The following is a 27,634-nucleotide window of genomic DNA, read 5'->3' as shown; positions in this document are numbered from 1 at the left end:
AACAGGAAGAAATAAAAAATCTGAACAGACCCATAACCAGCAAGGAAATTGAAGCAGTCATCAAAAACTTCCCAACAGATGAGTCCAGGGCTAGATGGCTTCCCAGGGCAATTCTACCAAACATTTAAAGAAGAAATAATACCTATTCTACTGAAGTTGTTTCAAAAAATAGAAATGGAAGGAAAACTTCCAGACTCATTCCATAAAGCCAGCATTACCTTGATCCCAAAACCAGACAAAGACCCCACCAAAAAAGGAGAATTACATACCAATATCCCTGGTGAACATGGATGCCAAAATTCTCACCAAAATACTAGCCAATAGGATCTAACAGTACACTAAAAGGATTAGTCACCACAACCAAGTGGGATTTATTCCTGGGCTGCAAGGGTGGTTCAACATCCACAAATCAATCAATGTGATGCACCACATTTATAATAAGGACAAGAACCATACAATCCTCTCAATAGATGCAGAAAAAGCATTTGACAAAGCACAGCATCCTTTCTTGATGAAAACTCTTCACAGTGTTGGGATAGAGGCAACATACGTTGATATCATAAAAGCCATATATGAAAGCCCACAGTAATATCATTCTCAAACTGAGAGTTTTTCCCCTAGGATCAGGAACACAGCAAGGATGTCCACTATCACCACTGCTATTCAAAATAGTACTAGAAGTCTTAGCCTCAGCAATCAGACAACAAAAGAACAAAAATAAATAAAAGGCATCTGAATTGGCAAAGAAGAAGTTAAACTGTCACTCTTTGTATAGACATGATACTCTATATGGAAAACCCAAAAAATCCAAATTTCTAGAACTCATGCAGGAATTCAGCAAACTGGCAGGATATAAAATCAATGCACAGAAATCAGTTGCATTTCTATACACTTACAATGTGACAGAAAGAAATTAAAGAGTCAATCCCATTTACAATTGCATCTAAAACTATAAGATACCTAAGAGTAAACCTAACCAAAGAGGCAAAAGTATGTACTTAGAAAACTATAGAACACTCATGAAAGAAATTGAAGAAGACACAAATAAATGGAAAAACATTCCATGATCATGGGTCGTAAGAACAAATATTGCTAAAATGTCTATGCTACCTAGAGCAATCTATACATTCAGTGCAATCCCTATCAAAATACCATCAACTTATTTCACAGAGTTGGAACAAATAATCCTAAAATTTATATTTAACCAGAAAAGACCCTGAATAGCCAAAGGATTGTTGAAAAAAGAAAACTAAAACTGGTGACATCACAATTCCAGAGTTCAAACTCTATTCCAAAGCTGTAATCATCAAGGGAGTACAGTACTGGAACAAAAACAGACACATAGATCAATGGAACAGAATAGAGAACCCAGAAATGGATGCTCAACTAATTTTTGACAAAGCAGGAAAGAATATCCAATGGTAAAAAAGACTGTCTCTTCAACAAATGGTGTTGGGAAAATTGGACAGCCACATGTAGAAGAATGAAACTGGACCATTTCCTCACTCATAACAAAAATAGACTCAAAAATGGAAGAAAGACCTAAATGTGAGACAGGAATCCATCAAAATCCTAGAGGAGAACACAGGCAGCAATCTCTGTGACTTCAGCCACAGCAGCTTCTTGCTAGACACACCTCCAAAGGCAAAGGAAACAAAGGCAAAAATAAACTATTGAGACTTCATCAAGATAAAAAGCTTTTGCACAGGAAACAGTCAACAAAACCAAAAGCAACCCACAGAATGGGAGAAGATATTTGCAAATGACACATCTGATAAAGGGCTAGTATTCAAAATCTATGAAGAATTTATCAAACTCAACACCCAAAGAATAAATAATCCAATCAAGAAATGGGCAGAAGACATTGAACAGACACGTCTCCAAAGAAGACATACAAATGGCAGCACATGAAAAAATGCTCAATGTCACTTGGCATCAAGGAAATACAAATCAAAACCACAATGAGATACCACCTCACACCAGTCAGAATGGTTAAAAAATAACAAATCAGGAAACAACAGATGTTGGCAAGGATGGGGAGAAAGAGGAACCCTCTTACATCATTGGTGGGAATACAAACTGGTACAGCCACTCTGGAAAACAGTATGGAGGTTCTCAAACAGTTGAAAATAGAGCTACTCTATGACCCAGCAATTGCACTACTGGGTATTTACCCCAGAGATGCAAATGTAGTGATCCAAACGGGAACCTGCCCGTTAAGGTATATAGCAGCAATATCCACAATAGCCAAGCTATGGAAAGAGCCCAGATGTCCATTGACAGATGAGTGGATAAAGAAGATGTGGTACACATATACAATGGACTACTACTCAGCCATCAAAAAAACAATGAAATGCCATTTGCAACAATGTGGATGAATGTCATTGAGGATGTTATGCTAAGTGAACTAAGTCAATCAGAGAAAGACAATTGTATGATTTCACTCATAAATGGAATTAAAAAACAAAATAGAGGATCATAGGAGAATAGAGGAAAAAATAAAACAAGAGAGAGGGAGACAAAAGAGAGGGAGACAAGCCATAAGAAATCCTTAATCATAGGAAAAAAATTGAGAGTCACTGGAGAAGAGAGGGATAACAGATAGAGTAACTAAGTGATGAACATTAAGGAGGGCATGTGATGTAATAAGGACTGGGATTATATAAGATAATGAATCACTGACCTTTACCTCTGAAACCAGTAAGACATTATATGCTAATTGAATTTAAATAAACTTTTGAAACAATAAAGTTTTTCAAAAGAGTAAAGCACACACAAAAACATAATTTGTCTATTTCTAATCCTGAACTCATTTAATCAAATGAACTCCAAACTTTTTATTTTATTTATTTATTTTTAAAATTTTATTTATTTATTCATGAAAGACACAGAGAGGGAGAGATAGGCAGAGAGAGAGGCAAGCTCCATGCAGGGAGCCTGATGTGGGACTCGATCCCGGGATTCCAGGACCATACCCTGAGCCGAAGGCAGACACCCAACTGCTGAGCCACCCAGGCGTCCCACTCCAAACTGTTTAAATCTGTAATAATATCATTAAATTTTTTTTTACTATATATCCCTAATATACTGACTAAAAAAATACTAACAAACTTTATAAATGGAGTATTCTAAAAACATATTATGCACACAAAATATATGCAAATGTAGAAAAGAGAAAAATTTTAAAGATAGCCTATATGAAATAAATAGAATTTTTATTGTCTTACTCATATTATAATGACAAATTAATATATTCATAAAAACTCCTTGAAATTTGTGATATGTTTTGGGCAGCTTTGATGTCAATCCCATATTGTGGCTCATGAGAAACTTGTATAAGAAATAGAAACATCTGTTCTTCCTCCTACTAGTTGTTTTGCTTGTGTTTGCACTATTGGTATCATCTTCAATAAGCATTTCTTCCTGAAATCTTTTTAAACCACTTGTGCACTTGTAAGAGTTAGTTTTGTTCAAACTAGCTAATGGAGTAGTAAACAGTAATGCTCACTCCTTCAGGATCCCATGCTTGTCATTTTTGACTCTTACTAGTGTCAATCCATTCATGAAATACCTGGTATCGATCAAATGTGAACTAACATGTCAGAGCTACTGTCAATAGGTACACAATATATTGGCAAATACGAATTTCTCTCCTTTTTTATATGAAAAATAAATAAAAAAACCTCTAAAATATTCTTCTTATACCCCTTATGCAACCTCACTATGAAAGGATACTACTTTCTTCACAGAGAGAGTATTTCACCCATTGTTTTGATCATTCTAGACTCTCTTTTTATAGAATTTCTAAACAGTGAAGGCATGGCTAATCCTTACTGGTACTGCAGAATAGACACCAAATTAATGCCATTAACCCTTACCCATATCACTACACTCCTCTTCATTTGCTTTTATTTCTCACTATGATTTCCTATTACTCAGTTCCTGCCCTTATTAGTTAAAGACACCATTAGAGGCAGCCCGGGTGGCTCAGCAGTTTAGCGCCGCCTTCAGCCCAGGGCCTGATCCTGGAGACCCGGGATCGAGTCCTATGTTGGGCTCCCTGCGTGGAGCCTGTTTCTCCCTCTGCCTGTGTCTCTGCCTCTATCTCCTCTCTGTGTTTCTCATGAATTAATAAATAAAAATCTTTAAAAAAAAAAAAAAGACACCATTAGCTCATAGGAATTGTTTTTGAAAATTTGTGTGAAAGATCTGTGCTGTAGGGCTCCTAGGTGGCTCAGTCAGCTAAGCATCTGCCATTGCTCAGGTGATGATCTTAGGGTCCTGGGATGGAGCCCTACACTGGGCTCCCTGCTCAGTGAGGAGTCTGTTCTCCCTCTCCCTCTGCCCCTCCTCCCTGCTCGTGCTCTCTCGATTTCTCTCATGTGCACTGTCTCTCTCTCTCATATAAATAAATAAAATCTTAAAAGAAAAGATCTGAGCTGTGTACATTAAATGTCATTGCTTCTAAAGACACACTATACCACCTCTTAACGTGAGATTTAACTTTTCTTTTCTCTTTTGTTAGTTGTGCTTTTGCACCTGTCTTTAAGCTTAAAAGCATTTTATCAACTTTTTCCTCTAATTGGAAATCTCCAGCCTGGCAGTCAACTGATTGGATAACAGAATCCCCTGGTAGTTCCTGTTATTTGGAACACCCAAGACATATACTGATACACATCAAAAGCGGAAGCTTTGGCATTAAAGAGCAGGGAGCAGAGGAGCCCGGCCTTGAGCTGTACTTATGCCCCAGTCTCCTCCTCTTCCCCTCCCCTCCACCCTGCCCAGTAACTGCACATGTGCTCCAGGCTACATTATCTCTAGCTTCAATGCCCATGTTCATAATAATACCTACTTCTCAAGATTGTCATGAGAATAACTTAGAGCAATCAGTGCAAAGTGCCTGGCATATACGAGTTGCTTAATAAATGGCAACTGCTAACATTGCTACCATTTCTATTATTACACTCCCTGTAGGGATGAGGAGGAGCGCTCTCTCGCCTTCCACTAGCTTATTTAATGAGCTACATGACTACCATCTACTTCTCTTCCTGTGTGAATAGGCTTTTCTTTAAAGTTTGAATGTGCAGTCAAATTAAGTGAGTCATTTTCTTGAAACACCTTGCAGGTTCCTTTTTGCAGGGAGCAGAGAAATCCATATCCCTGATTCAGGGCGGGAGAAGTAAGTACGCCGCAGCCTTGGCGTGGGAGAAAGGGAGCTCTGTGCCGACGGAGAAGGAATTTTCTGAGTGGTTAGAATCAGTGAAGGAAAATCCCGTTGTGATTGACTTTGAGGTAAGAGTCCAAAATATTATGGGTAAGAGAGCTAAAGTAGTTCGCTAGCAGCCCAAATTGCGCACCTGCAATCCTTTTTCCATTTTCCCCCGCAGACGATAAAGGAAATGCCTTTCTTTAGTGTGCATGCACAATGTACCTTTTTAAAAATGTTAAATTACACATCGATTGTTTTTGCTATTCAAATGAGCATTCTCTGGTACAGCATTCAGAATTCTTAGCATACATAAAATACCAGGACGGGGAATTTAGTGAATATAACTGCTCAAAACTTGCCTTAAGTAGAGCTCTTTGGCTTCTCATCTATACAATAATTCTGATTTGTGTACTTTTCTTGCAACTTTTTATTCGATGAACATGTCTAAATCTTCATTTATAGTTCTGTGGGATAAATGGAATCTTAGTCCCATTTGGCCCTCTGTTTCTATCACCATTGATTAAAATTACCTGTCCTGTATTTGTTGTGATTACATAAAAAGGTGATTTTTATTATTTGTGGAATACTTTGCCCGCAAATCAGTCATATGCCATTTAGTTTTGACTAAAACATAAGCACATTTTTAAAGCCCTCAGAGAAGCTACTCTGCTTATTTCATTTAAATAAAGGAGTTCAATCATTATGAAAGCAGAATAATTTACATGCAACGTGAAGATACATTGAGCTCTACAGGCTATGATGGGAAAACGAAATCTGGCTGCCCATTTGGGCACCTGTGACACATACACTACACTAAAGAGTCATTCCTTTGAGGTTTTAAAATGTTAATAAAATGAGCTCTGATTTTGTGTTAGCTCCATTATTTGTTACCATAATTTTCTCATTCATCCTACGGGCAAGTTCATTTCTCCTGCTCCATATTTTCTCATCTGGTCCTACCAAAAGCCAATCCTGTCCCTGGGGGAAAAAAAGAACACAGAAAGCCTCTCTTCACTCTCTCTGGATTTTTCTGCTTGAATCAAATGTAATGAGGTTTTGGCAGAGCATGCAGGAGTCGCCCGGCTCCCAGTCTCCTCTCTCAGTGAGTTAAGGCTTGCATTTGATGCTTAGTGAATAACGTGATGTAAGTCCAAGTAAGCAACACCTCCCATGAGGCTTCCCTCCTAGCAGAATTCCAGGGAAGATAAGTTCTAGAGACATTACATTAGGGACAAGAGAAGCCAGCTAATCCTGCAGGTAGCTGCTCTACTCACTCCAGAAGGGAAAGAAAAGAAGCTCCCCTACCCTCATGGAGAAGGTTTTTTTTTTCCATTGGTCCAACAGGTAGACATGTTATCTTGTGTAACAGTCCCTTTGAAGTGTGGGATTCTCCAGACCTTTCCTCTCAGTCCATGAGAATTGAGCAGTGATGGCAACATATGCCAAAGAGATGTGGTGGACCAGATCTCTCTACCATCTGCTCTTAGCTTGCTCCCATCACAGACTTGGTGAGAAACATCCCTTGTGCGGTGACAAGACGGAACAACCTCAGAAAGGCTTTTCGAGAGTATGCAGCCAAGTTTGACCCTTGCCGGTGTGCTCCATGCCCTAATAACGGCCGCCCCACACTCTCGGGGACCGAGTGTCTGTGTGTATGCCATAGTGGCACCTACGGAGACAACTGTGAGAGACGCTCCCCGGATTATAAATCTAGTGAGTATCTGTGACTTCCTGTAAGGGAGGCCCATTTTCCCCTCCAAAAGGTTGGTGGAGTAAAACAAAATAACATTTTTATTACCCATCTTATGCAAACTCACAAGGAAAAGAAACCTGTAAACAAATAGACCCTAAAGTCAAACAGCGTTGGTGTGAGTGAGGCTCAGCTGTAACCTACCAGCTGAATAACCTTGGGAAAGTCACCCAATCCCTCTATGCTTCAACCCATTCGTCCATAAAACGGGGACAATGCCAGTATGTACCTGAAGATTTTACATATATACATAAATATGTATATATGATAGGCGGTACAGTGCCTGTAACATAAAATAAATAAAATAATGAGCCATAATATAAAATTAAATATATGATACTGTTGTTATAAGCCTCATATGTAGTATAATGTAGAATGACAAAGGCTTTGTAGTCAGAGATAAATTAAGCCCCCACCAAAGTTTCCCTACAGGACTAAGTAATGTTTATGGCTACCTCTAATCTTCCTTAAAAAAGGGATGTGTCATGGGGGTAAGAATAAATTCTATTACCTTTCAAAAAGTAAATTGATACATACTCTATTCAGAAGAAATTCATATTTATACATATATGTATGCATATACATATGTGTGTGATATGCCGCTGATAGTTAAAAATGATTCATTTTATTCAGGCTGTGGGAATGGGAAAGGGAAATCAGGCAAGGTGTCAGGCCCTTTACAAAGGTAATTTCTTTTAATCCTCACGATAATCCTGTGCTATTCATCAAAGAATCACCCAGCTAAAAAGCAAAGAGACCAGACCAAGTTGGCCTGGCTTCACACCCCTGCTCTCTCAACTGCACCAGGATTGAGTGGGTGGGCTTCTTGTGCTCCAGATGCAGTGGATGGGAACTGGAGCTGCTGGTCTTCCTGGAGCACGTGTGATGCTACTTATAAGAGATCAAGAACCCGAGAATGCAACAACCCTGCCCCCCAACAAGGGGGGAAACCCTGTGAAGGGGAGAAGCGGCAAGAGGAAGACTGCACATTTTCAGTCATGGAGAACAAGTAAGGATGGATGATGGGGAATATTTATTTTCTTAGTGCTAAGTAAAGAAATAATCAGAATTTTACCTATTCTAACAGTTTGTTAGTGGGGTATTGGTGGATCTGGTGCTACTCATTGCTCTCGAATATTTTGCCTCTTTATATGTATATATATATATGCATACACATATGCATGTAAATAGATTGTGTGTATGTGTGTATGTCTATAAATGTATATATATGTGTATATATATGTGTGTGTGTATGTGTGTGTATATATATATATATATATATATACACCTCTTTATTTTTCCCTTTTAGTGGACAAGCATGTATCAGTGACGATGAAGAAGTAAAAGAAATAGACCTCCCTGAGATAGAATCTGATTCAGGGTGTCCTCGGCCAGTTTCTCCAGAAAATGGATTTATCCGGGTAAGCATCCTGACCCTCACTTCAAGTTTGGAATCCAGAAGATAGAACTTAAAAAGTATGCATTTTCTTTTAATTAAGGTTATTGTTTTCCCAGTTTAATCATCTTCTGTTGACTTAAAAATTAATACTTAAAAACACTCTACCACTCCTCTGTCTTGAATTCTCTGGAGACATCTTGATGTCTGGCTGTTAGACCAAAGGCAGCAGATTGCCTGCATTCCTTGGCACTACTAATTCCTAAGCTAAGGGTCCACTTATGTGAATGGAAAGTGGAACTTGACCACAATATAGGTTTGGATGACTTGTGAGAATCTGCACCTAGGATCTGACTGTTTATTTCTGAGTCTGAGCAAACGAATCCGAGAGAAACCTAGTCACAGGAGGTGTGGAGTCTGTAATACCTTGGGTTAGAAACCTATAGAATTCTTAAGTAGCCAATACAGCTCTAATTACTTTTAATTTTATCTTTTTTCATTGAGCCACAATGTTTCTATAATTTAAAATAACTAAATATGTTTGTCAGGTCTGTGGCTTTAGGTATAAATTAGAGACGTATAATACTTAGAAGTGATCACAGAACTCATGCTCCCTAATCAATTTAACCTTTAAAAAAATTTTTTTACCTTTTCTTTTTTTACCTTTCTTAAACTCAGTGAAGCCTTTAATCTTTTTCTAACTGTATCATATTTACAATCAAAGATCAATAACCCTCAATTCTACAGTCCCAGCAAATACATATCGATGGAGCAGAGTCCAGGCTAATGTAACTTCTGTGTTCATTTGTCTTCTGCCTAAAGATTTTAAAGGGAGGAAATATTTTGGAGGGAGGTAATGTCACTTAGTCTTTGGAACAGAGATTCTCAAACTCTACAGCACACTAGAGGGCTTGTTAAAACACAGTTTGCTGGGTCTCATTCAACAGGTCTTGGGCAGGGCCTGGAAACTGCCATATCTAACAAGTTCATAGGTAATACTGATGCTGCTAGTTTCAGAGCCACACTGTGAGAATGAATCCTTTAGAACAGGGATCAGCAAAATGCTGCTTACAGTCCAAATCTGGCCTGCCATCTGTTTTCCTTTCTTTTCTTTTCCTTCTTTTTTTTTTAACAAAGGTTCATTGGAATAAAATCACACTCGTTTATTTACATATTATCTATGATAGCAACAATGGCAGAGATGAATAGTTGCCACAAACACTGTATAACCTGCACTAGACCATGGAGGCCCTTTATCATGGAAACGTTCTAGTCTCTGCCCTAGAACATAATCCTCAAAATTACATTTTGTCAAATCCAGATACCCAAAGAATTTTTAACCTCTTTTTGCCAGCTGCTTACAAAAACTGTTAAAATGATCAACATTCTAATTTTAAAAGCACACAAAGGGTTTAAACAATGATTCATTATTCTAATGACTCTTTATAATTAGATCATATGTTTCCAGTCCTATGAATAAATTTACTTTTTGTCCTATTTTGCTCTTTATTAAAAACTTAATCTCTACTGACAGTAGTTTTACTCAAAAGTAATACAATTTTGATTTTTTTCCTAATGAGTATCTTCTGGATTTCTAAGTAGCAAAATACCACTAATAGGGAGACAAACAGAGGTAGCTAATGCCTCATTCTAGGCTAGAGCAACCATGTTATTGTACAGGAAAATATTTACCTATTACTCCTGGAGGCAAGGAACAGTGACTTTAGGTAAAGTTTCCTTGTCCAGTCAGTCTAGTAGATGCGTCGGTGGAAGCTTGATGTTTTCCACATACACTTACAGGTTACAGCTTCATAAAATTAATAGAAACAGAAGCTTAAGAACATAATTTGTTTGGGGAAGAATGCAAGAAGAAATGTGCAGCCTTTGAATAAATCATCCAAATCATTAATGCTACTCATTCATTAGTCTGTTTCCCTTAGAAACAAAGCCACATCCATAATAAGTAATCGCAGAATAATCTGTTTGTATTCAGGAAATTAATCGTCTTCTAGGAGACAAGCTGAATCGTATGGCTAAATAATAACAAAAGTTGACAATTAAGCTTTTTTTCTTTTCACCTCCCTCAAAATACACAATTTCAGTTCACAGGGTATAACTTCCTAGTCAATTCTTTGCATTTCTTCCGCTCAGTAAGGAAAAAGAGTGTTATATTACTGCCCCTCCTGAGAAGGACGGTGTTTTGCATTCTATCAGCAGAGTTATGAAGGCTTTGTAAAGATTTCTGAGGAAATCTGGTAGCAGATGTGTCAGTCATGGGTCAAGAATGGAACTGCAATCTAGTACACGTTAGAAAAATGGGACTTTGTGCAAGTTTCCACCAGAGCGGAAAGAATGGTGCATCTCATGAAGCTGGGAAAGTGAAGAAGGTTTTCACAGAGGAAATTCTATTTGAGTTAGGTCCTGAGAGAAGGGTAGAGGGAAGGTATGGAGCATAGAGGTAATAGCCAGAAAAAGACATGGAGACATGAGTGAGAATATTTTGTTCAAAGAATGGTAGATGGTTTTGTTATGTGAGAGGTAGATTTTACAGGAGCAAATGATGAGAGGTAAGGATGGTAAAATGGGTTAAAACTAATACTCCACACTAAGAAGTGTGAAACCCAATTTATCTTGAAGATTTTAGTAAACTCCCACATGACAGTAGTTGCACTTTAATTACACAAAATTGGGAAAATATATAATGACCAATGGGTTACCAAGAATTGAGTAACACTTTTTTTTTTAAATTTTTATTTATTTATGATAGGCACACAGTGAGAGAGAGAGGCAGAGACATAGGCAGAGAGAGAAGCAGGCTCCATGCACCGGGAGCCCGATGTGGGACTCGATCCTGGGTCTCCAGGATCGCGCCCTGGGCCAAGGCAGGCACTAAACCACTGCACCACCCAGGGATCCCTTGAGTAACACTTCTAAATGATTTATGGTCGATTAGCCACCACAGCAAATCCATGCATGTTCTGCATATGTAGAATATATTATTTATTTATTTTATGGCCACTATAGGGTAAGCATATAGGTTTTTAACTTTTGCAGTAGTAGGCCATGCTTTATCCAGTGGGGAGGAAGTCTTAAGCAAAATCAATCAATTGATCAATCAATCTAATCAATTTAGAGCAGCAATATGGAAGGTAGATTAGAAGAACTTCTGGTTAGAAAGTTGTCCTCGTAAGAGAGCATAAATGCCATGAACAAAGGCAGTGATGATGGCAAAGGAAAGGAAAGAACTTTGAGAGATGTTTAGAAGTAGAAATTGAGAGGACTCTGTGACTGAGTAAGATACAGGACTGAAGGAATGGAGAGATTCCAGGACTACCCCGAGGTGCTTAGAGATATCATTCATGGCATCAATAATTTGTTGGCTTCTGTTTTAATTCTAGAATGAAAAGAAGCTATACTCAATTGGAGAAGAAGTTGAAATTTTATGCTTTACTGGATTCAAAACTGTTGGATACCAGTACTTCAGATGTTTACCAGACAGGACCTGGAGGCGAGGAGATGTGGAATGCAGAAGTGAGATCAAGGCAGACTTTTTGCATGACTGCTCTAAAGAATGAACGTGCCCCATATAACTAGAGCAAAATCATACCTTTAGATCACTACATTATACAATTTTTTTCGTGAAAATATTTAGTGAAGCAGAAAATAGGATTCATCTGGTAAAATTTGATTTCAAAATGTCTTCCTATTTCAGTTCTGGTGCCCCTGTATATTAGCCTCATAGATGCAGGACTATAAAGCATATGCTTACAAAGAAATCTGGAAAGTCCAAGAACTACATTGGAAAAGACTTTTGCTTGCCTGATATGCAAATTAATGCAAATTGATGAGTCCCAGGAAGATGATACTTATACTCTTTATGTATCAGAAATGGGATTTTATGTGAAATGCAGTTTTCTCCTTGTAGCACATTCACATCCTTTACTGAGGAAGAGAGGAGACATTTGTAGGCTCCCTATATTTGTAGGCTACAGTAAAGTCAAAATAAGATTCCAAGAAGGTTCAAGTAGGCACCCCAAAGAGTTAATAGGGAGCCCCATGAAGCAGAGTTGAGATCAGTGTCAATTAGATCTACCTCTGAGTCATCCACACTGTGGTGACTTGCTTTGGGGAAAAAAAAATGCTAAGGAGAAGAGGGGAAAAATATTTTTGAAAGGAAAAAGTCCCAATAATGTAATGAAAGTTGGAAGTTTCTGGAGCCACATCCCTAGCAAGAGAACCTCAGATAATGGAACTAAAGAGAGTGCCTCAGTGGAGGAGTCTCTCAGGGGAAGCCTGGGATTCTCTACCCCACACTCCACCCCTAGTTTTCTGATCAAAAACATGGCATTAAAGCTGCACCAATGCAGTAAGTCACCTTAAAATCACCTCTTGCGTTGCCTAAAATCTGCTTATATTTATCAAGCATTCTGCTCCACTAAGTCAATCTGAATGAACTGTTTTTCTGCCTGCAGAGACACAATGCCTCAAGCCTGTTGTGCAGGAAGTTCTGACGATCTCACCATTTCAGAGATTATATAGAATTGGAGAATCCATTGAGCTAACCTGCCCCAAAGGCTTTGTTGTTGCTGGGCCATCAAGGTACACATGCAGTGAGGATTCCTGGACACCTCCCATTTCAAACTCACTCACCTGTGAAAAAGGTGAGTGGCAGCTCAGGATTCTGCGGTCTGCTAAGATGGTACCCCTCCAGGATTGGTGGTATAGCATCCACAGTGGTGCTATTTTTTGAGCATGTTTTGGGAGGAAAAAGCAGAAGATTCCAATATGGACTAGGTTTTATATTTCAACCTGTGTCATGATGACGTCAGGCAGCAAATAAGAAGTTATTGGTCAAGTAGGTATCTTCAAATTTTAGAGAGTGAGGTTTATTTTCTTTTCCAATATACTGCTTCAATATTTTGAGGGAGTACAAGCTCTCCCATCTAACAAAATGAGAATTAATGGTAAACTAAAAATTTGGGTAAAGCGGAGAACCATAAAAAGGTAATGCATACTACTTTTTAATTACCTAAGCATTTTTGTTTTAACTTCAAATATAGAAATGCACAATTATTCAACCAGTTTCTACATAAAACCAAGTTCTTATTTTCTAAAGGGTCTTCTGATTTGAGTCCCAAGACTGCTTCCTCAAATAAAACAAATACATAATTCATCATCTACATTATCCCATATCAGTTCCCCTAAAACAATTTTTTTTTTTTACTCCGGGTGGGGTACTTCTTTAAAAAAATCACCTCTGCCTAGGTCCCCTCCCCCAATTCTGAGGTCATTGAGCTAGGGAGGGCCTGGTATTTGGTGTTGTTTAAAATCTCTGCTAGCTAACCAGAATGCATGCAGAGTTGGGAACCATTATTTTGAAGAGAGGTAAAAACATAAATGCACCTTGAAACAAATTGACTAGAGAATATTTTAAATTTATATATATATATATATATATAATCATAATCTTTTACAGTATTCTCATCCCTACTTAATGCAAAATTTTTGCAAATCACTTATAATTGTTCAAAATTCTCAATTTTTTATAAAAACAACTCCTTCCCTCCTTTATTTATCACTTGCTATATTTCATCAATTTACACAATTACAGTAACAACTGGCATATATAGATTGGGAGACCAATAACACTAATAAACCTGTAGCTCAGCTGGTCAGGACAGAAGCATGAGGCTGTGAGAGAGTGTGTTGCCAAAAAAGATTGCAAAAGGCTCTTGGTCTCTTCTTGGTCTCTTGGTCTCATTGCAAGAATTCAAGGACAGGCCAGACAGAGCAGATGAGCAGGTCAGGAGAGTTTATCAAAGCGAAATTACACTCTTAGAGGAAGAATGGACAGACTCCAGTGAGCAAATGTCCTGGATTGCTTCTATTTACAAGCTTTTATTGTATTTTGAGTAATTAAGGGAGGAATGTTCCCTGGGATAGGTGGGACCTTTCTGGTGGAGCCTGCTTTTTTCCAGGACCAGGTACCACCCCTTTCCTTTTCTTATTTGGATTGATCAGAACTGTCATGGTGATTTTAGGGATGAAGAGCTTTCCAAACAATGTGAATGATATTATAATGAGGGAAAAAGACATCTGGGGATACCAGATAGCCTCAGCTTGCTATTGGCCTAGGATTCAGGTGCCCTTACTCCTCTTTGATGCCTAACAGGTGCCTTTCTGCTCCATCCCTGTCCTACTCATTACTGTCTACCTGTCTACTCTAAAAGAGGAACCCACAAACCTGGAAGTTCAACATCAGGCAACTGCCATAGAGGGGCTGGAGAAAGTAGTCTGGCAAGTCAGTTACTTGGAAGACACTTAAGGGCTTCTACTAATTAAGGGCTTCTACTAATTCATATCGTCCAACTTTTTCAGCATGGGCTTTTTCAAAGCATGTCTCATTTTTATTCAGAGAATACTGGAAGATGTATCTGAGATGAGCTATAATTAGGCGCATTTTGCTTATGCAAAAGCAGGAGGTGTAGAGAGACTAAGTTAAACTCAGGGTCAGGCGTTTGGGTCAACAGGAACTGAGCATTCCCCAAGCTCATTACCATCTGGCCTTCTTTGTCCTCTTCTAGGCTATCAAACTGAGGGAAGAAAAGGGCAAAAGTTAACCTATTAAGATAACCTTGAAGCTATTGAAAAAGAGATATCATGAAAATTCAAGTTTATATTGTGGCTTGATTTCACCTGACTCCTGATCATATATATCAGAGGGAACCACAGGCTTCAGATGGCCTCTGGGCATCTTACGTAGCATCTTCTCTATACAAATAACAGCACTTGTACACACACACACACACACACACACACACACACACACACACACACAGAGAGGCACATCACACAGACCCATGACTCTGTGTTTGGAGAAGAAATTTAAATTTTAATCCACTCCGAGAGAGAATGAAATGTTCTATATCTAGGTAAAGTAACTAAGCATCCTGTCTCATATATTTTCTCTCCAACAACACTGGCAAAAAGATCAATAAGGGTAGTCAGAAAGAGAGAGAAAATCATCAATAAAACTGAACACTCTTTCCTCTCAATGTGTGGAGAGCTATGAGACAAAGAGGCTTTTAGGCCAACCTTGGTTAGGAAAAGATTTCTAATTCTTTTAATGTGAAAAAGGGTTTGGCTTCCTGAGGAAATGAGATGACATATGTTTCCGTTATTACTTTTTCCTCCTCTGAGAAATTGACACTTCCAGAAGATCCCCTTGACCACAGCACTCCAAAGATCACGGTGTTATTTCCATGTCCTTCACAAACTGCCAGGCAGTGTGGACAGCTGACAGCCGGTTCTGACTTCCACCTGACACACTGAGGGAGCAGACTCCTCGGATGTGATCAATGACAACTTCACATCAGCCAAATGCTTGAGAATTGATTCTCTTTGGAAACAATGTACAGCTCGGGGTCCTTCCCTGACCTAAGTGTGGATTTAGTTACAAAAGGCAAAGAGGTATAGCTCTACAGCAAAACAAAGAAAACAATCCCATGACACTGGAAAAGCTTAGCATCTGAGGCCTACCCAGCAGCTGTAGGTCTCCATGTCCAGGAAAGTCCTGGGCCAGATTTCACCAGAAGGAATGAGGTTCCTGACAGAGTAGGAGTATAGGAAATGCTATGAAATTCACAGCTATGAAAACCTACCAATTCTTAAAACCTACCAAATCTTTATTTTTGCCTTTAACATAAACCTCTTCCCTCATCAAACCTTCTGTCTGGTAGGCCAACAGGAGCAACCATGGGCTCCATCTCCTGTTCTGCTATCTAATGTGGCAAAATATCTAGCTATAGCTGCCTACTGTCACCTTTTGATGATTACTTGCTTCTGGAAGCCACTGTGGTTCTGTGGATGCCTGATTAGTCAGATTCAGTCCTGGAAAGTTTGTTTCACACAGTGAGCTCAGGGAGTCAGCTACGAGTCCAGTTCAACAAGCCCAGAGGTCCTCTGGATGGATGTTAATGTAAACCAAGACAACCAAGACTTCCCCTTCCATATAATACACCCAAGTGTTACTCCCTCTGCTTTAATCCCCCTTGTTCACATACACATTATTCTTGGCTCAAGTCTCATTTCCTCCTGGATCTTTTCTTATATTTCTCAGTTGGGGTTTTGTTATTTGGTCTCTGGAGCCATGTTCCCTTATTTCAAAATACCTATCACAGCCTTTATGTATAAACCCATTACTATGATTATTTGAGTAATGTCTGTTTTCACAGTGTCCTTTTACATTCATGCAAAAAAGGGACCACCGCTGTTTTCATTCTTTTTATCTTTTTTTTCCCCCCACCATAATATCCTAGTACCTAGAATATCATGCAGGGATAAATTGCTTCATTTAGGAGTTGCATTTCTCCATCAATTCTTATAAGAAAATCTGACATTCAACCATGACCCCAAAAGAAACATTTTCACCATTGTCACTGACATCTATACTTCTAAAATAATAGATATTATTTTGATCCTCATCTCCTTTGACCTCTTAGCAACATCCAACAGTGTTGACCTTCCTCTTCGTGTTCTTCCCATGGTTCCCAATATATATATATATATATTGGGAGCCTTTTTTTTTTTTAAGAGTGACCATGGTCATTTTATTTGATTCTTGACTCCAACACTCACTTTGGGGAAAAAAGGTTTAAAACTGACCACATAGGTATTGGCAGTAGACAGAACCAGAAATTTGACCCCAGTTGTATTAACTCCATTAAGCCTGAGCTCTTTCCTCTGCAAAACAAAGGCCATGAGGCACCAACCAAAGAAGTTCTGTGACCTTCTCAAATGCCAACATTTTGGGCACTGGATTGTTCCATTCTGAAGGATCAAGAAAGTTCTAGCAATCTGGGAATTGCAGAACTGAGGGTAGGGCACTGATACCCTGCCACACAGACCCATCTGCATACCTGGTACATCCTGAAACCAAGGGGGACTATAAAACATCATCTGCCTATATATATATTGGACTATATATATATTGGGAGCTATCATATATATCATATATATCATATATCATATATGATGATGATCATATATATGATATATATATCATCTTGTTTAGCTTCTACCTCTCTGGCTGTTGCTCTCTGTTTTTGGCAGCCTCCAGCCTGTGCTTGGACATTAAATGTTGGAGTTCCTCAAGGCTCATATCTGTCTCCTCACCTTATGCTACATTTTCCTACTGGAGAATCTCACCCAAACCCATGGCTTCAATGATTCTCCATAGAATTATAACAAATTTAAATTATTAGCACAGACTTCTCCACTGAGCTCAAACCCAAATAGCCACATTTTTATGTATCTATTTTGATCTAGTTTGTCTTACAGTTACCACAAATTTAACATACTCAGAGAACTCTTGAGTCATTACCCTCCCTTCCCTAAAACTAAGCATCTTACAATATTTTCTATTTCAGTTAAGGCACCAATGTCTATTGTCTAATGCAAACCAGAAACCTAAGAATCATACTTTGCCGCTCTCATAACTTACCCACAATATGCAGCTTGATCCATTTAACCTACTAAATATGTCACTGATTTATCTACTTCTCTCCATTTCCAACTCAACATTTTGCTCCAAATTACCATCCTCTTTCACCAGAACTCCCATTGATTGTCTACCCATACCTTTCTTGGCCACCATGCCTTTTCAAATCCATTCTCCACACAACAACCAGAATTAATTTCTTTTTCAGGATCCAGACCTGATTTTGTCATATGACCCCCTGCTTAAGACCCACCAAAGAATTTTCATTGTTTATAAAATAAAGGCAAAATATTTCAGAAGCCCCATAAGACCCCAGACAGCCTGACACCCACTCACCTCTCTGGCCTCATCTTGTTTCATGCTCTTGTTTTTCTGTACTTAAATCATTCAGGCCTTCTTGCAGTTCAAGGAAAATCATATGCTGCCTCTCTATTTTATTTATTTATTTATTTATTTATTTATTTATTTATTTATTTATTTATTTATTTTGCTTCTCTCTTTAGAACTTCCATACCCTAATGTTTCCTCTGCTGTAAACACTTTCCCTTTCTTCTTGCCATTTTGCCATTCGTAACCTTCCTTGCGACGTCAATTTTCTTGATTATATGCTTTCTCTTTAATGACACAAATAACATGAGCAATTCTATTTGTATTTGTGTGTTTGATTAATGTCACTCTGCCCTCACAAAACTCTAGGCTCTGTGAGCATAGAACCTGGGTAAAATTTTACTCAACCCACCATTTCCAGAACCAAACACAGTGCTGAGAGTATCTTAGTAGCCCAGTAAATATTTGAAGAACAAATGAATAGAAATTTCAGCAATTCCATTTTCTTCAGCTCTCTGAACTAAACAGCAATTTTAGGTTGGAAAATGACAGCTCATGAGAGCTAGAAAGGACCTTTCAGATGGAATATTTCATGACAACATATTTGGAAAATGCAAAATGAGTGCTCTAATTGCAGGTGCTGAGTGAGAACTTTTCACCACTGCCTTTCCTCCTAAATCCAAACTTACCACTTGGAATCCATGCTGTGCACTGTTCTTTACCCCTTTTCTTTTGTTTCAGATGTTTTGACAAAATTACAGGGCCATTGTCAACCAGGACAAAAACAGTTGGGATCTGAATGCATTTGCATGTCACCAGAAGAAGACTGTAGGTGAGAGATACTCTACGGACTGTATTTGGAAAATGGGAAAACCACTCTAGTGTAACTAGCTTGATAGAGGAGCTGGGCTTCTTGAAGCACAAACATGGAACATATTAATTTTTCACATAACTGATACCCCCTGTGCTGTGTTGATTTCTTCCCCACTGAGTAGCAAGCTTTCTTAATTATCTCTCAGCCCCATTCCCTAAGTTTGCATGGCATTTGTTTATTACAAAACTCAGTTTTGTTTGTGAAGACTTATTTCCGTCCATAATTAGTTTCAGATTCAATTATCTCAAAGCCTTCCTTCCTCTTCCCCCTAAATGCAGGACAAGGTTGTGGCTCCAAAATCTTAGAATAGAGACAGTGGTATAAGCATGGACTTCACATATATATACACACCCCTTTGTCAGTTTATTTTTTCATGTTGGGGTAGAAAGAATGAAGAAGAATGATACATCCTCTTGTGACTGCCATGACTAGATGGCTATCTCTTCTTTGTTGTTATTATAACTGCCTTTTTTTTTTTAAGTAATCTTTAAATCCAACATGGTCTCGAAATCCCAGCCCCGAGATCAAGAGTCACATGCTCTTCTAACTGAGCCAGACAGACACCCCAAACTGCCTTCTCTTTACATGAACAAATTGAGAAAAGTCGAGGGTGCTTCTTAATTTAAGGGCTATATTCAGTTGAATTTAATTCAAAACAGTGTTGCTGAAGGTAACATTTAATTTCTATATCTCACAAAATGAATGCAGAGGTAGGCAATCTGGGCTAGAACAGCACCTCTCTCATGGCAGATAGGACTGAGGCTCATTCCTGCTCTTGTTCTGCCATCCTTAAAGTTCTTGCATGGTCCGAGATTGCTCTGCAGGAGCAGGGAGCAAGAGGACCAAAAAATGGACATTTTTCTCTCTTTTTAAGGAGGATTCTTGGAAGACCCATCACTCACTTCCATCTCATTAGCCGTTGCTTATTCATATGGCCACATGTGCTTGCAAGAGAGGCTATGAAGTGCAGTTCTTTGGCTGGATGCATAGGCACTATGAATAAAGTTAGAGTCAAATTACTGAGGGGGAGAAAGACTTAACATCAAAATAGGAAGCCAACAGACTGTGCCCAGTTGTTATCCTTCACTTTTGACTCTAAGTCGCTCTCATGTTCCTCTGTGCTGAAGGTAAACAAACAGTTATAGGGATTTATTTATTTATTTAGGAACACTCTAGGGTCTTTATCTGTATAATTCCACAGGCATAATTCAGTGCAAATGTGGTCCTCTCTGCCCACCTCAGTCTTCACCAGAAGTGATCCACCGTGTAGCTTCCTGCTGCTAGAATCTTCTCATCTAGCAGATGACCTTCTGGGGAATACATGCAACATTCATATTGCCCACTTAATGTGGAAGAAACTTCTGTCTTTATCTTTGCGATACCAAGTCATGAGAATGCAGATTGTCCTCTGGAACTCTCTACATTTCAGCTCTTCCCTACCTCTCTAGCCTCTTTCTTTAGTCCTCAGTTCTCTTTCACACAGCTTTGAAGGTGTTTGTAGGAATGACTGGCCCCACAGCTTATGTTTTCTGCACATAGAGAGTGGCCTTTACTTCCTAGAGATGATTTTACACATTGATACCCTGATTGTAAACTCTAAAACTGACATCCAAGAAGAAACTCAAATCTAGAGTAATCAAGGAACAAAAGGACTATGGCCATTGGTTACCTCTTAGGAGAAAGACCCACCTACTTAGGGAGATTAAAGTTACCCAGGGAATAACAAAAGCTCATGCACTCAATCACAGTACAAACACACTTGCAAAGCTCTCTAATGATATAAGACTCTTGTGTTGCAATTAATGAGTGTTACAGAGTTGAGGGGTCCAGACTCTATGGGCTAGGTTGATCAAGGTTAGCTTCAAAATGTAGCCAGGAATTGAACTGAACACACATAGGCAGAGAAGACAATGCAACACTGGTTGAACAGGGCATGGGATGCTAACAAAGGAGAAGTAATTGTATCATTTTCGAATGATCAATACAATTGTCGGGTGATGAATTAGGAAAGAAAGGAAAATAACTCTAGGAAGGAAAGTTAATTGGAGCCAAATTGTGGAAGATCTTGATTACCAAAATTTAAGAATTCAGACTTTGATTTGAAGACAATTGGGAGTAATACCAAGATTAAGATGAAATTTTAGTAAGATGAATCCCAGAGCATGCAAGATGATATGAGGAACTGAAAGAAGAGAAGCTGGGTGCACTGGGTACTAAGGGGAAGAAAACTGAGTGGTAAGTTTACATATTATATTGGCTACCTGCCATCTCTTTTTTCTAGTCTTTATATATAAATGTTTGCTTTCCTCTCTTGGGCAGCCATTATTCGGAAGATCTCTGTGTGTTTGATACAGACACCAGCCATTACTTTACTTTGTCAGCTTGTAAGTTTTTGGCTGAGAAGTGTTTAAATAATCAACAACTCCATTTTCTACATATTGGTTCCTGTCAAGATGGTCCACAGTTAGAATGGGGTCTTGAAAGGAGAATACTTTCATCCAATAGCACAAAGAAAGAACCTTGTGGCTATGACACCTGCTACGACTGGGAAAAATGTTCAGGTAAGCTCCAGTGGTGACCACATACTAGAAATGCTCACACATAACCTTCAGCTCAGCTAGTTCAACTTATTTGCACTTATACACTCTTTCAAAAAACAACCAAAAAAAAAAACCTTTCCTTAATCAAAAATAATTCCTTTACATTGTAAAAAATTTTTATAAAGTTATTTAAATAGAAATAAAAAAATATATCCCACCCACTATTAGAAATAACTACTTTCATCATTTTTAAGGGTGAATCTTATTAATTATCATTCTATGTATGTATAATCAGTACTACCCCTTAGACAGCAGTAGATAATCATCTGTGCCAATTTCATGCTTTAGGCACCATTCCCCACCCCTAGCTTTGGAGGACATTTAGCAAAATTGTCTCAATTTTCCTCTGGCATTTGGGACAGGCTAGGACAAAATAGCTAGAGTGCCCTGAGCCTAGACTAAGTTCCTCGTGGATACTATTTACCAGAAGCGTCTTCTTCCAATTTTTAAGTCTTCTAGCAGTACCTGGGACTAGCCAAAGCTGGCAGTGTTAATCAGGCAGGATACTCTGAGCCTAGATAGGGTTTCTCATGGGCTCAGGCACTGTTTCTCCTTTGTGGAACATTCTCTGACCTACTGCATCTCTCTCACCATGCATAGGGTCAACCAAATACTCCAAGTAGCTCTGGGACCCATGCCTGTGGATTCCTCCATGACTCAGAACTAGACTTTCATTCCCAGAAAGCAGCGTGATGAGCCACCATCTAGCAGGATATTCTTTGCCAAGATTGCTTGAGATTAGACTGCTAGTATGGTATTGACACTCTAATTCAGAGTGACTGTAATTATGTAGAGAAGCATCTCATAAAAAAAAAAAAAAGAAACAAAACAATACTTCCTCAGGGCCTTATACATCTCAGGGGTGGCCCTGATTATATTATAATGTTTTTTAAAAGTATCATCCTTTACATCTTTTTTTATATATTGCTGTTTTTCACTTAATGTATCATGAAACTATTTTCATGTCATTATATATTTTTCTGCTATGTAATTTTCAATGTCTGCCAAAGCCTTTATGGACATTCTGTAATTTATTTAACCAATATTCTGTTAAGTGTTTAGATTTTTCCCAATATTTTGCTATTATAAGCAGTGCTATAATAGATAAATCTATCACAGATAAATCTTTAATCTAAGATTATTTCCTTAGGATGTACCTTAGAAAATGAAATTTCTAGGTAAATATTATTTTCAAATATAAAGTCTTCGCTGGAACTGTGTATCAACTTTCTTTCCAGAAATGTTTCTACCATATTATATTCCTATCTACAATGTATAATTAAGACTGCCTTCCATACCTTCACCAAACCTTGGAGTTATTAATTCTCTATTTCTCTGTCAATTTGATACTTAAGAAGTGGTATTACATTTCTATTTTTGGTAAATGAATTAGCTATTGGCATTTTGTTTGTGAACTGCTTGGAAGAGGAAACTTCACAGCAGTGAGTGCATTTGCTCTAAGATGAATTTTGACCCTGAAATAGTTCAACCAAGCTTTATATAACACATAAATATGGGCTGAAGATTAGGATTTAGCAGAACTTAAATAGGAAGCTAGATTTTCCTTATGACATATCTTTAAAAAACTATCTTAGATTGAGACATGAGATATGCAATGGAAACTTGTTGAGCTGTTATATCTAACTTTTGCTAGAACCACCTTACTTTTGCAAAAACAAACACAGATCCTTATTTTTCTCCTTGGCTCTTAATTCAGTCCTGGAAAAGAGGAGAGCTCTTATTACCCAAATCCACTTCCTTCTTGATCCACTTACAGCTGATTATCAAGATCTAGCTCTCTTGGGAGGTGGCAGGATTGAATTCATGACAGAGGGTAGACACAGGTGGCATAGCCCATATGCCATCTGATGGTGGCAACTCAGGCTTCCGAACTTTGTGACATATCTGAACTAGGCAATTCCACAAAAGAGACAGCAGACCAGGGCCTGATGTATCCATTGCCCAATTTTGATCAGTATCAAATCATCTTGTAGCTAAACACTACCATTCATTTTTCATTGCTGGATCAACACCATCACCCAACAGACATGTCTCTTAGAAATAATAATTTGTGGTAGAAAAGAGCCGAAAGTATTACGGGATACCAATTCATATTAAAAATATAAACTTTTTCTTTGAAATTTGTAGTGTAGGAAAATTACTGTCAAAAGTACACACTGAAGATAAAGGAAACAGAGAGATTAAAATGGTCCCTGTCCATACTACAATAGGTAGATTAGGTATTTGGGAATGTGTTTGTGTTAACTGCGATCCTTCCATATTTGTCATAGAGAAAAGATCTTCATGGAACTCTCTATTGCAATGCATTTTTTTTTTGCTATCTTTCCACAAATTATTCTTTTAAGGTCTGAGTAAAAAATAATTTCCAGCTTACAATTTCATCAAAATCTGTCTTTACCATTAGCTCTTTGCTGTGCATGTATCTAAATCCCACAGTATTGAGGAGTTTAGGTTTGTCTAAAAGAAGAACACTGAAAAGTTTGAATACTTAACCAATATTGCTCAAGTTAGCAGAATGTCCTGGGGTAGTCAAACTAATACATGAACATTTTGTAATAAGATTTAAGTCATTTAAAATATTCTTTGATTCTGCACACAATCAGAATACTGAAAGCCTTTTTCCCCCTAAAGATATGGTCTGCCTGTGCCAGTCTTCTCTAATTGGTGAGCAAAAGTCAATGTCACAGAGAATTCTGTTCAGTAGCACTGTAGAGCACTGTCAATGCACAAATCACAGCATTGTATGAAGAAAGAGAAAGCTAAAAAATGTAGTTTGTACCCAACCCACTCATGGCAAGTTGGGATATTAATTTTGAGTTAAATTGAAGGTCACCTTGGTTAAACTGCGTTCTTGATTACATTGTGTATTTTGCTATTCTTTTCCTTCTCTGTCTAAAATGAAATAAGAAAAAGTTTAAAATGGAAACTTCAAAATAACAAAGTTCACTTTTCAAAAGTTAGAACACAAATGGCTTCTTAAAGAGCCTATTTTTATCCTTATTTTTTTTTTTTTTGGACATTGACTGTTTTGCCTAAATTTTAAAAATATCCTCCATCAACTAATAGAAAGGGAAAATCCACTTAGCACACATCCCCTTAGTATCCAAGATGAGGAAGTCACAGCACAAGGTCTGATGAGGACTCTGAAGATAAAGGAGTTTTGTACCTTCAAATTGTTCATAGTAGCTGAAGGAGTAACTTTTCATGATAATTGCATGAATAACTTTAATGCAAGCTAGTAAGTAATAAGAACTATGAGAGAGAGAAAAATCTTCTGGCCTGGAAGTGTTTCATAAGGATGGTAGCATGAAAATTGAGTGCTTGAGGATACATTGTGAGAGGTGTTGGGAAGGGTCTTTTGGTGCTGGTAGTCTAAAAATAATCTTGCTAAGAGCATTTAAACCATAACCATCCTAAAAGAATGGTGACCATGGCCTTTCCACAAGCTTGGGGAACTGATATCCTCTGCAAAGACAGAGCAGTCTCCCATCCTTCACCAAACTCTATTGTTGGCAACAATGAGCAAGACCTTCCACAACTAGAATCTTCTCTAGCTGATCAACAGGGCTTACAAGGGAATGCATGCTTTTCCGTGAAATGTTTTCTACTAAAGACAGGAAGTCTACATGCCTATGAGTATCTCCTACTTCCTTTCCCTATTTTCTCCCATTGGTTGAGACACATGGGAAAGAACTGCCATCCACCTAAAAGAAGCTACTTCTTTTTTATTTTTTTATTTTTTTAAAGATTTATTTATTTATTTATTCATGATAGACACACACACACACACACACACACAGAGAGAGAGAGAGAGAGAGAGAGAGAGAGAGAGGCAGAGACACAGGCAGAGAGAGAAGCAGGCTCCATGCCAGGAGCCTGACACGGGACTCAATCCCCAGATTCCAGAATCCCGCCCTGGGCCAAAGGCAGGCGCTAAACCACTGAGCCACCCAGAGATCCCCAAGAAGCTACTTCTTAATGACAGCATTACTGATTCTCAGTCTGACTCAGATATTTTGGCAACATGAATTATCCCAGATCAGTCAAGACACTTCTTTTTGAATATTTATACCTATACCCCCAAATTCAGAATTGAAATCAGTTGATGAAGTAGAATTAATTGAGCACCTCCTTAAGAGCTAAGTGGGATAGAGAGATGAATGCACTCTCAAACAAACCCCTTAGAACTTGGGGGGAAAAAAGTATATGAAAAGCTAACTAACAAGAAAGTATAAAAATGTCGGATATAATACTAGCAAATTTACACTATTAAAGTTTAGTTAAAATTTTAGTTACAGTTGAGTTGGTATGGGGGGAAGTGGCTATGAAATACTTTTTGGAGGAGGTAAGACTTGTGGAAGCTGGACATGTAGGGGAAGGTAGGAAAGAGCACATCAGTGTAGCAGAAGAAGGGGATAGCATGGACAAGAGGACAAAAACTAGAACACCGTGGAGGTCTTGTTTGGGAAGCAGAGAGGGACTTACCCTACCTGGAATGGAGAAAGCAGAAATGACAATGTTGCAAAGGGATTTTGAGGTCAAACTATAGAGGATTTTTGACCTTTGATTAAAACTGCATGTATATAAATAAGCCTCTATCCCTTTACTCAAAATTTATTTAATATTCTTGGCTTTGGTAAGTTTATCCCAAGTGATCATTTTTTAAAATTTCATGAATGCAAGATTTATATGAATTTTGAATCATATACCTCAATGGAAGATAACTAAATGTTACCTCAGATGGTGCCGATGAGAAATAACAGTAAGGACAGACTGAAGACATTGTGGAGATGGGTTGACGGGATGTATTGACCTATTAGATGTGGGCACTGATTGAGAAGGAGGTGTCAGGGACAGCCCAACTCCTGAATCTTACTGGCTTACTGGTGCATTCTAGTCTCTTCCATCCAGATCACTCCATTCGACCACAGTTGGGTCTTTTGGGTCATTGCCTTTGTTCCAGCTTTCTAATTCATTGCCACCAAAGTGCCTGCTGCTTTGGGGACAAACTAGGTAAAATCAAACCCCAAAGTACATTGGTGAGTCACACTGTCTCCCTCTCATTTCAGCCTCCGTTTCCAAATGTGTCTGCCTGTTGCCTCCCCAGTGCTTCAAGGGTGGAAGCCAACTCTACTGCGTCAAAATGGGATCATCAATGAGTGAGAAAACAGTGAACATCTGTGAAGTAGGAGCTATACGATGTGCCAACAGGAAAGTGGATATACTGTATCCTGGAAGGTGTTCAGCCTAAAACAATAACTGATAAACAGATTTACTGTTCAAAAATAATCCCTACCAAAGGGGACTCTGCTACAAACAGCAGACTGGTGCACGCATAGGTTATTGACATAGATTCTTTTGTGTTACTTTCACCCTGCCTCCCCTGCCTCAGCCTTTCCTATCCAGTTCCAGCCCATGATGTTCTATACTGTACACCTAGACGATAACTTTCACATCAATCCAGTAAATTAAAAATTAAAAAATCCAGTAAATTCTTCTGTTCACATTGCACTAAAATGATGGGACTTCTAAGGATCTTATGAAACCTGTAATATTAAGCATTCCACAAACAGAATTAAGAACAAAAGCCACAATTGTCTTCAATTAATCAATAAACAAAAACCTACAACAACTTGTAAAAGACATTCTTGAAACCTAACCTTCCTTCATGCACTCATTCAATAGATGATTCTGAATGCCTACAATGTGCCAAGTACTGTTTAAGATGGTGGGAATTAGCAGTGAATAAAAGGCAAAATCCTTTGCCTTCATGAAGCTCACATTCATGTGGAGGAAGGCATAAAAAAATAAAATAAGCATATAAAATATATAGCATGTTTGATGAGGATAATTACTATGGAGAAAATAATGCAAGGAAAGGTGAGTCCTATCATCTTTTTTTTTTTTTTTTTGAGTCCTATCATCTTATGCCAGAAAATACTCCATGAAGAACAGCCA

General features: G+C 38.3%; 1 protein-coding gene across 4 annotated transcripts in view; it reads left to right on the top strand.

The window, feature by feature from the left end:
* C6 (complement C6) overlaps positions 1-27,308 on the top strand; it is a 94,272-nt gene extending 66,964 nt beyond the window's left edge. For all 4 annotated transcript variants that reach the window (XM_041749525.1, XM_041749526.1, XM_041749529.1 and 1 more), the window contains 9 exons: positions 5,126-5,292; positions 6,697-6,922; positions 7,797-7,968; positions 8,269-8,380; positions 11,754-11,886; positions 12,828-13,016; positions 18,923-19,013; positions 21,375-21,616; positions 26,746-27,308. In XM_041749525.1, the coding sequence (XP_041605459.1) occupies positions 5,126-5,292; positions 6,697-6,922; positions 7,797-7,968; positions 8,269-8,380; positions 11,754-11,886; positions 12,828-13,016; positions 18,923-19,013; positions 21,375-21,616; positions 26,746-26,927 (1,514 nt within the window). In that variant the 3' untranslated portion in view covers positions 26,928-27,308. The remainder of the gene's footprint in view (positions 1-5,125; positions 5,293-6,696; positions 6,923-7,796; positions 7,969-8,268; positions 8,381-11,753; positions 11,887-12,827; positions 13,017-18,922; positions 19,014-21,374; positions 21,617-26,745) is intronic.
* The last annotated feature ends 326 nt before the right edge of the window (positions 27,309-27,634 follow it).

This window comes from Vulpes lagopus, chromosome 3 (assembly GCF_018345385.1).
Source record: "Vulpes lagopus strain Blue_001 chromosome 3, ASM1834538v1, whole genome shotgun sequence".
NCBI classification, from domain to species: Eukaryota; Metazoa; Chordata; class Mammalia; order Carnivora; family Canidae; genus Vulpes; species Vulpes lagopus.
The sequence above is the reverse complement of the archived record's forward strand: the minus strand, read 5'-3'. Positions and strand labels throughout refer to the sequence as shown.